A 9938-nucleotide genomic window follows, 5' to 3' on the forward strand; every position below is an offset into this window, starting at 1 on the left:
GAACAGACTGTATTGACCATAACCGTTTAAACTCCGACGAACACACACACACTCGCCGGAGATATGGATTTCTCACCGTCATCTCGCCGGAATACCAAAAAACCGACAAAATCAGACCTCTACTCAACGTTCGTAGTCCACAGTGACGACGACGAAGACGAAAACAACAACAATCAACCCCAAAAAAACCCTAAAAACTCAGATGCAGGAGATATTTACGCCACAATGCTCTGTAAAGACGATGACGATCCAAACGACGATGAATCACTACCTGCGCTCCTCAAACACCTTCCGAAGGACTTCGGAGCCGCTGTAGATTCCGACGACGACGGCGAAAGCATCTCCGGCACGATGATTGTGAAAACTGACCGGAGAAGAGTTCAATCGACGTATCGGCGAGATGAAGAGGAAGATGAGGATGATGAAGATGATGACGGTGCTGGATTTGGAACGTTTGTGGTGAGATCGGAGGAGAGAGAAAGCGAGTCAGTGTCCGGGACGGTTGTGCGGCGGAGTAGTGGTGGTGGTGGAATGTCGACAATGAGTAGGGCGGTGGCGAGTATGCAGGCGGTAGGTGAGGGATTTGGGAGGAGGAAGGGGAGTGGTACAGGGAGTTCGGTGGATGACGGAGGGTGTTCACGGCAGCAGACGAGTAAAATGTCGTCCGGTTCGATTGCGGATAGTGTTACTAGAGAAGATCCGTCTACTAAGTATGAATTGCTTCATGAGCTTGGTATATTATTCTTTCTATGAATTGGTTTTCTAGTTATGTTGTTATGTGAGTTGTGGTTTTTGTAATTCAGTTATTGACATTTGATGATGTACTTGAGCTCGGGTTATATATAGCAGCTTACCGAACTAAGTTAAGAGAATAAGATTGTATAGTTGTCTAGTTTCACTAGTAGGATAAATAGGATAACAGTTTGTAGAGTTTGATACCACGAGCAGTTCTGGTTTCACAGAAGAAATTGTGAGGATTTATGGATCTCGAAACCGGACTTTTTCTATGCAAACATTAGAAGAAAAAGGATATCTTAAGATTGTATTAGTATTAGTGCTTTATGCTCGGCTGTTAAAAGGATTCTGTGCTCAAACTCTGTTTTATTTGGGTAAAAAACATTCAAATTTCTTTGTTATATTGGAAGCTTCCAACCATTAGAGCTCACGGGGTGGTCCCGTGATAGTATAACGTGAATGTTTATAACGCGTTTTCCTCGACCGCCGGTACAAACTAAAACGCGTTATACATTAACGCAATCCGGTTTTCGTTATCTCCATCACGCGTTAATGTTTTGTTTTGTGAGGGTATTTGTTGGTTGGGGGAAATTGTTGGGTGTGGTGATGAGTGATGACCACCCCCACTAAAAATGCTTGTGAGTGATGGAAAAATGGTCAATGACATGGCGAAACTTGATTGGTGCTTGTGAGTGATAAATTCTATCACTAGTGAACCACCCCTAGTCCCCTTAAACTTGGCATAAGTTGTTTGCTTTTGAGCCATTGCTCATTGGGCTCTGACTTGTTTGCATCATATGTGCGCTATTGTAATATGCAAATGTTACGAACTTATAGTTAAGGCTGGGCAAGCTTCTAATAAACACTGTTAAGCATGCAATCAAGACTAGTATATATCTAGTATGTGGGTCTGTGAATTACCTTACATAGCAAAGCTCGAGCAATATAGGGCATCAAAGCTTCTGTCGGTTCAGACATCTCAAGCCACGGACCCTACTTGTATTAGCTCCCTATATCTAACCAAGACTGAAAGTAGAGATAGGTGTTGATGATACTAAGAATTAATGATAAAGGTAAACACTAACACTCTAACAGTCATCATCTTAGTAGTAATTGGGCTTATGAACCCCGGCAGCCATCATTTGAGTAGTAATTGGGAAATCATCCAAAAGTATCCTAATAGTAAGTATAATAATGAGTAGTTATCCTAACAGCAAATGGGCTTTTTAGCTATTATTAAGATAATAATCTTGTCGTAATTGGATGTAAGCTAACTAAAACCATGATGAACCTACTATTTGTCCTACCCTGCAGTCATCATCAATCTGTTTCACTCAATGCTCTTTATAATCTAGGTATTAAAAGGTCTAGAGATTAGTCTCTTGGCGGTCTTGTATCATTTCTATCTGTGTAGAACAAAGTTACTAAAAGTATTCTTTGGGTAATGACAGGAAAAGGTTCTTATGGGTCTGTTTACAAAGCTCGTGATTTGCAAACTTCAGAAATGGTTGCAATCAAAGTGATATCATTATCTGAAGGGGTATGCTACAGTTGCATTTTGTCTATCTTGAGTTCGATTGGGTGATTGACTTCTCAAATTTCTTTTGATGTTTTGTTTATATGTCAGGAAGAAGGGTATGAAGAAATTCGTGGTGAAATAGAGATGTTGCAGCAATGTAGCCATCCTAATGTTGTTCGTTATCTAGGAAGCTATCAGGGTGAGGAGTACCTCTGGGTATGAAAACTCTTTAATTTACTTCTAGCTTTACCACAATGATTGTATTGATTTTATAATCTATTTATGTAATGTGGTAGAAAGGTAGTTGTTTACAGTGCATTCCCACATCTACTATATTCACATGACATTGATTATATCAACCATATTAGGTCTCTATATATCAAAACTAGTTTTTTTTTTTTTTTTTTTTTTTTTTTTTTTTTTTTTTTTTTTTTTTTTTGATTTTCCATGTGGAAAGCTGTAGTTGTGCTCTTTCTCTCCCTTTTATATTTGATGATGGTTCAAACATCTTGTTGGATTTCAATTTGTTGGCAGATTGTAATGGAGTATTGTGGTGGAGGAAGTGTTGCTGATTTGATGAATGTTACCGATGAGGCTTTAGAGGAGCCCCAAATAGCATATATATGTAAAGAAGCATTAAAGGTACACTTAGAACCGAGTCAACCGACTGATCATTAGAGGTGGCCAGATGGGTTGGGTAGCTGGTCAAAATAGGCCTGTTTGAATTGGGCTGTATTAGTACTGATCAAAACAGGCCTGTTTGAAATGGGCTGTTTTAGTACTTGTCAAAACAGGCCGGCGCGGATTGGATTGACCTTCCTTTTTATTATTTTTAATAAGTATATATGAACGGGCAAATTATGATTACAAAAAAATATTACTAAAACAATAATCACAAATTCACAATCTTTAAATAAAGCGATTTTGGTTAACTCGTTTGACCCATTATTTCTTTAGCTAAACTTTTTGATTTGATCCATTTGAGATAATATTGAACCCGAGTTGACCAATTCATGTGTAAATGGGTTAAATCTTCCACTACTAGTCCTCATGTAACAGCATGAGGATATCTTTTTGTCATATATTAGTTCTAGTCTGAAGCTATGCCTTATATTTTGTGAATAAGTAGGTTATAGAAAGAAAAAAGAACAGATCTAGAAGCTCTAACAAAATCTCTTAAGGGGCCATATATTTTAGTTACCTCTGACCCTCTGTTGCCTTTGATGTAGGGTTTATCCTATTTGCACTCAATTTTCAAGGTGCATCGCGATATTAAGGGTGGTAATATCTTGCTGACCGAACAAGGAGAGGTCAAGTTGGGTGAGTTGTCACTTTTAATTAGAAAATATTCCATAAATTACTCATATCAAAATACATGGTAAATTCTTTTTACAACATAAACAGGTGATTTTGGTGTTGCTGCACAGCTGACAAGGACGATGTCCAAACGGAATACGGTATAGCCCTTCAGTTATCATTCACTCTGATGGTTTTTCATGATCCATGATCCACTAATTTATTTTGCACATAAATGATGATTTTCTTCAGTCCGTAATAACTGTATTGTGTTCGTGTTTCTATAATTAGTTTATTCATATTTTATTTTCAGTTTATTGGTACCCCCCACTGGATGGCTCCAGAGGTTATTCAGGAGAGCCGATATGATGGAAAGGTAAAATGAACATTTTATGGCTAACATGACATGTTGTGGTAAATAAAAAAAGGGAGAGAACTATATTCTATATCTTATATTCTCACTTAAAGACAGTTAAAGTTGATAAGATGTTGATTGATTTTTTTTCTGTTGCTGTGAAGAATGTTCTCATTCGAACGAACTTGTGTATAATGTACTTTCTTTCCCCAGGTAGATGTGTGGGCGCTTGGGGTGTCTGCAATTGAAATGGCTGAGGTATATCTACTGATCCTTTTCCAAAAAGTAAAAATAAATTCAAGCAATGCAAGTTGTTTTTTTAAAGTCTCATAATATTACATCTTTCAGGGCCTTCCTCCAAGATCAAATGTGCATCCAATGAGGGTGAGTGTGTATTTACGCAATGTGCTCGTGTGACACTTTTGAAACTTAAAAAGGAACGCTTATAACTATTTCTCTTTAAATAACATGGAAGTTTGATTGTTAAGTGCATTCACTTTCTTTCCATGTTTATAAAAGCTATTAATTGTAGGTTTGTTGGTCCCTGTATTTCCTTCAATTCATGATGTCATTGATTGCATATTATATATTGCTAGCTCATATGCTCTTTTTCTAAAATTTCATGGCTGTTGTATTTCTGATTTTCTTCTCTTAAACACATTACATGTCTGTGACACTTGCCCATATCGCAATTTACCCTATATGCCATATGTGTTATTATATACCATTCTTACTTTTATTTTTTATTATACTAGCCAACAATGAAATTAGCTGTAAGAATCCTATTTAAAATTTTGTTATGTCAGTTGACTATAGCTTTAAATGTCATCCAGTCTTTTGTGTTCAAACCGACCGTTTTGTAGCCTATAGGAAGTTATTCTATATGTAATGATGTTGGGAAATGCCCGTTAACAGGCATGAAAAATAGAAATATGTAGTTCAACATTCTACCTATTATCTGAATCAGGTTCTCTCCTTTCAACAATTGACATGAAGATTTAACTTTTTATTTCTGGTCAATATCTTCTGTACTCGTATGTCATGTGATCATGCATCTTTCTATTTCTTCTCTATTCTTTTTATTTTATTTTATTTTATTTTTGTATTCATATTTCTGGTGTTTAAAATATTCAGTGACTCAATTTCAGAAGACTAACATGCTTGATACTTGTAATAGGTGTTGTTTATGATCTCCATCGAACCAGCTCCAATGCTTGAAGATAAAGAGAAATGGTTTGTTCTTGTCTCTTGATTAATATCATTTGTATGTTTAGAATGCATTTAGCTCACATAACTCACGTTCCAGGTCTCTTGTGTTCCATGATTTCATTGCAAAATGTCTTACAAAAGACCCTCGTATACGCCCCACTGCATCTGAGCTGCTAAAGGTATGTAATATGTTAAGAGTAGCTTCAAGTTTCACGTTATTGTAACTATGATTTTCTTAGACCCACATTTTAGCTGTAACACAATCTAATGAATTTATCCTTCATCTTCACACTTTTTGGGCTAATGGCTGTATAAATATAGGTCACTTGACATTTTTTAGGTTTTTTAAAGGGAAACTCAAACCCTGTGGTTTATGATTTACACTTTTGTCTATTTTTTTCATGACTTAACGTGTTTCTAAATTATATCTATACTATATTATAATACATTCACAAGGACTTCTTATTTTTTAAGTAATACAAGTATGATTGCTTAAGTTACAACACTTAATGCATATGTTAATAATTACACTTTTGCTCCCTTATTTTAAACTAACTACCCAACGATTTTTAAAAGGCTATAACTTTTTTATATGTTGATGTTTTTTAAAAAAATTGCATCATAAAAATGAGCATTTTCTTCGCTTTAATTTGAGTATTGCTATAGTTCTTTTTAACTTTACAAAAATTGATATGTTACGTGATTAACAATGTCTCTGGGTAAGCAATAACTGAACCGTTAACCGAAAACAGTCGAAACCAAAAACTTATTAACCGAAAATTGGTTATCTGCTTTTTTTCTACCTTTCGTTAACCGGAATCAACCAAACCGAACCATTCATATTTTCATATATTTCATGTTTTACATTTCATGTATTTATACCCCCATTTTATGTAATTTCAATCAATAATATAGCCCAATTTTGGCTTAGTTATTAACCAAAATAAAGCCAACCAAACCGAAAACCCACAATCTAACCAAATAAACTGAATTGTATAACCGAAAACCAATTCGTTAATAAAATAGATCAACCAATGACTTCGGTTTCGGTTGAGGCTAATAACCGAAACTAACCAAACTGTGCACACCCCTGGCAGTGTTTCTGTTCCCCGCCGCATTGCGCGGGCACCCTTCTAGTATGATATATACGTGTTTCTTGTTTGGTAAGTACTAGTTATGTTATGTTTTTTCACTATGTCCTACGTATAATATGATTTGTTTTAGTTTTTATATCATCTACTGGGATATATAGACTGTAAAGTATGATCTTTTTTGGTTTAATTACGTATTTAGACCAACTGCTTTGAGTTAGGCCATGGTCTAACCAGATCAGTAACATTCATTTGAAATGCTATTTAGCTTTCATAATATTTTCACCAAAAATTTGGTATCTGCATGTGTATAATGAATTCTACGCCCGCATATAATGTATATATGTGTGGGCCCTCTGGGGGCAAAAGTGAAATTGCACTAATTTAAACGTTATTTTACTAAATTTTGTGAAAATAACGTTAAAAGCGGCGGACTGTTAATCATGCATCATGTGTGGCGTTGATAACCGAAAGACAAAAGGTACATGCACTAATCGGCCTTTGTCCTGATTGCTGAGTGTTATGTGCCTTATGTCCAAGGCTTGATACAAAACTACTATCAAGCCGGGGGTCTCACTGCAGCCTCTCTATTCCTATGGGGTAGAGGTAAGGTTGTCTACATCTTACCCTCCTCAGACCCTACCTTAGTTTTGCTATTGGTGAGATTTACTGAGTATGATGATGATGATGTGTATAATGTATTCTGGTCTAGGATGTATGGGTAAATTTTTTCATACGTACAGATCAAGTCAACTGTTTATGCTCTTTTCACTTGAAACAGCATAAATTCATAGAAAAATGCAAAATCGGAGCTTCTGCAATGGTACCTAAGCTTGAGAAGGCAAAACAAAATAGGGCTGACATGGCACGGGAAGCAGAAAACACTCCTCCAGAGACCGTACCAGGATACGGGGTATGCAAGTACAACTATATATGTAATTTTTGTGTGTGTGTGTATCTCAACTTGTACTTTGGGTTATATAATGTAGGCACTTGGAGCAAAAAAGAATGAAGACTTTGGAGATACTGTTCCATCTAAGCCTCATCAAGTGCCTAATGGAGTACCTGTTGTGGGTGATACAGTAAAAGCCGGTGGTCCGGAAGAGGCTGTAGAAGGTATTAATGCCGTATAAGATTTCATATATACCCCTACTATAAACTCGAAAATATCACATATACCCAAAACACCATTTTGTTGTTAAATATCAAATATATGAAGCCCGTAATTTAGTATAGACTAACTCTAAGAAAGACTAATTTTTGAAAGTGTTTGTACCAGGTGATTTTGGAAGTGTCGTAATTCATAAGACAGCTGTCAAAACACCGGTTCCAGCTGCGAAGGATACTACATCCTCATCAGTACGTGGTCAAAGTTTATCAACAGTTGACCCGGGAGAAGATTCAGTTAGTCCATGGTACTTTCTTTGCTGTAAAAATTCTTTTCGTAAGTACTCGTTTAGTAGAAAACCATGTTGAGTGTAAATGTGTAATTAAATAAATATGTTTTCTATTTATTAGTATCAACCTTTCTTAATGATTTATAAGAAATCTTTCATAAAAATTGAAGTATAAGTTTTCTCTCAGGTTGACCAAGAAAGTCGGCGCATCTGCAGATACATTTCGTACTACTGAATCACCAACTACTCAACAGACAGCACAAGCTAGTGGTGGCAACAGTGTCATCAGTGGCACAACTAAGAATGAAGGTGTTAATCGCAAAGCATTAGACAAGGTAAACTTTTAAACATTGTTCTTTTTCTCAATACACATGAACTAGGAAGTTATTTAGTGGTGAATGAAAATGTGTTCCCTTACTCGTTTACATGTACCGTTTTGGTGTTTTTCTGTTTAGTCAGTCTAACAACTTCTGTTACACTCATTTTTGTTTATTGTGCCTTTGTAGCTATGGTCCATATATGCAGCTGGCAACACAGTACCTATTCCGTTTTTGAGGGCAACTGATATATCTCCTATCGCATTGTTGTCTGAGAATGTGCTTGGAAGTCAACATGTGGATAATGTTGGAAATGTAGCTGTAGAAGCATTGCAAGAGCTTTTCACTAGCGACGCACAATCTAAGAAGGGCCGAAGACAAAATGAGGTAATCGGTAGTTTTCCGTATGGGTCGAGTTGGGTCGGCCTGGGTTTACTCTGAAACATATTTTGTTTAAAATTTTAATTTATAAACCATTAGTGTGTTTAAAATTTATATAAGTTTCATGTATCCCCCTAAAAAGTTTCATAATATCATATTCACCCGACAAAAAAAACATTCAAATATGGCCATTTACAACATTTAAAATTTCGTATTTATCAAATTTTAAATATTTTAATTTATAAAATGTCCATTATACCCTTTCCCTTCTGTCCTAAACCCTAAATGTCCCATAACACATAATCTGTGGGAGTAAAATGGATCTTTTTTAATTGGGGGAGAGGACTCAGAGGAGTATGAAAGGGTATTAATGTCCTAAATTTGAAACTGGGTATATTTGATTTATATGAGTTTTTGTCGGGTAAATACGATATTATGCAAATGAAATTATCAGTAGACATTTTTATTTTTATTTATTAATCATATTATGTGAATATGATTTAGACTTTGGAATTTGGATCTATTTAACTTAACTAAGTCATCCAACCCTTTTAATTTAGACCGTTATATAACAATCGGCCAGTTTATAATTAAACAGGTCGGATAATAAAATTGCCATTCGTAATAGATAATAATTCGCATTTAACTTATAATGTATTGCAGCTGCCTCTTCCTCCAAGTGTATATGAAAGACTCACTTCAAGTCCAACATTGATGAATCTTGCACAGGCTTTATCATATCATAAAATGTAAGCATTTCTACTGTTACACTCGAACATTCGCAAACTTCTGTAATTACACATGACAAACTTATATATTTTTGGACAAATGGTGTTTTGGGTCAACTTGACCCGGACCAAAAAGTTACTCGTTTGACCCGCCCATTTTGCGACCTCTCGTTTTTGGTGCACAAATGCCAGTCCAAATATATTTTGATACATGATATTCGAGTCATGTGCTGATGTGGCAGGTGTTATGAAGAGATGCCACTGCAGGAAGTACAAGCAACTCAGGAACAACAAACCATTCAGAACCTTTGCGATACCCTTCGAACCATATTACGGTTATAACAGAACAGGTATGTGTAGTGTATTTATTTTAAATGTTTTGCTTAACCCACCACTCTGTAGTATTGTATTGTATTGTTGATCCATCTCATTTGTGCTTAGTGCTTACATAAGAAAGTTGTTTCTAGTCTTACGCAAGCTCTTCGGGCTTGGTTCTCCAAGTTGTCTATTGTGCGTCTAGGACGATTTGTTGTCACATGTGTTGTAGATTCGTTGTTTTGACCAAGGGTCTCGCGACTAACTATTTGAGTTTTAGGTCCAAGCTTTATGTCATTACAAACTTTTTGCTTGCAGCGGAATGTTAAGATTTCATCTTTGGTTTATCATGTGTGCCATCCATCCTCATGACTATATTATCACCCTATCCAATTTAACCATAATTTGAGAATTGATTGTTCTCATTGTCAACATATTGAAAATCATAGTTTTCTAATGACAAATATCATTTGATTCAAAAATGTGAAATTCATGATTTCAAAGCTATACATGAGTTATACTCGAATCATACACAGTGAAAATCTTGGTTTTCAAGTATACACATGTGTGAGAAATATAGTTATAAGTTAAGCCA

At 35.8% G+C, this 9938-nt stretch overlaps 1 protein-coding gene across 2 annotated transcripts; it reads left to right on the forward strand.

Moving 5' to 3' along the window:
- Nucleotides 1-9679, forward strand: LOC110894387 (serine/threonine-protein kinase 25). 2 transcript variants are annotated; one of them, XM_022141618.2, is made up of 18 exons: nucleotides 1-733; nucleotides 2187-2275; nucleotides 2363-2470; nucleotides 2789-2896; nucleotides 3484-3574; nucleotides 3659-3711; nucleotides 3864-3926; nucleotides 4119-4163; nucleotides 4254-4289; nucleotides 5083-5138; nucleotides 5212-5293; nucleotides 6987-7118; nucleotides 7195-7321; nucleotides 7485-7620; nucleotides 7790-7937; nucleotides 8109-8306; nucleotides 8964-9049; nucleotides 9271-9679. In XM_022141618.2, exons 1-18 carry the CDS (start codon nucleotides 64-66, stop codon nucleotides 9368-9370), a joined length of 2328 nt encoding a protein of 775 aa, XP_021997310.1. In that variant the 5' UTR covers nucleotides 1-63; the 3' UTR covers nucleotides 9371-9679. The 2 variants fall into 2 exon arrangements, with proteins under 2 accessions (XP_021997310.1, XP_021997311.1); XM_022141619.2 differs by having other exon boundaries at nucleotides 473-710.
- Nucleotides 9680-9938: the final 259 nt, after the last annotated feature.

Source organism: Helianthus annuus, chromosome 12 (genome assembly GCF_002127325.2).
Source record: "Helianthus annuus cultivar XRQ/B chromosome 12, HanXRQr2.0-SUNRISE, whole genome shotgun sequence".
Classification (NCBI taxonomy): domain Eukaryota; kingdom Viridiplantae; phylum Streptophyta; class Magnoliopsida; order Asterales; family Asteraceae; genus Helianthus; species Helianthus annuus.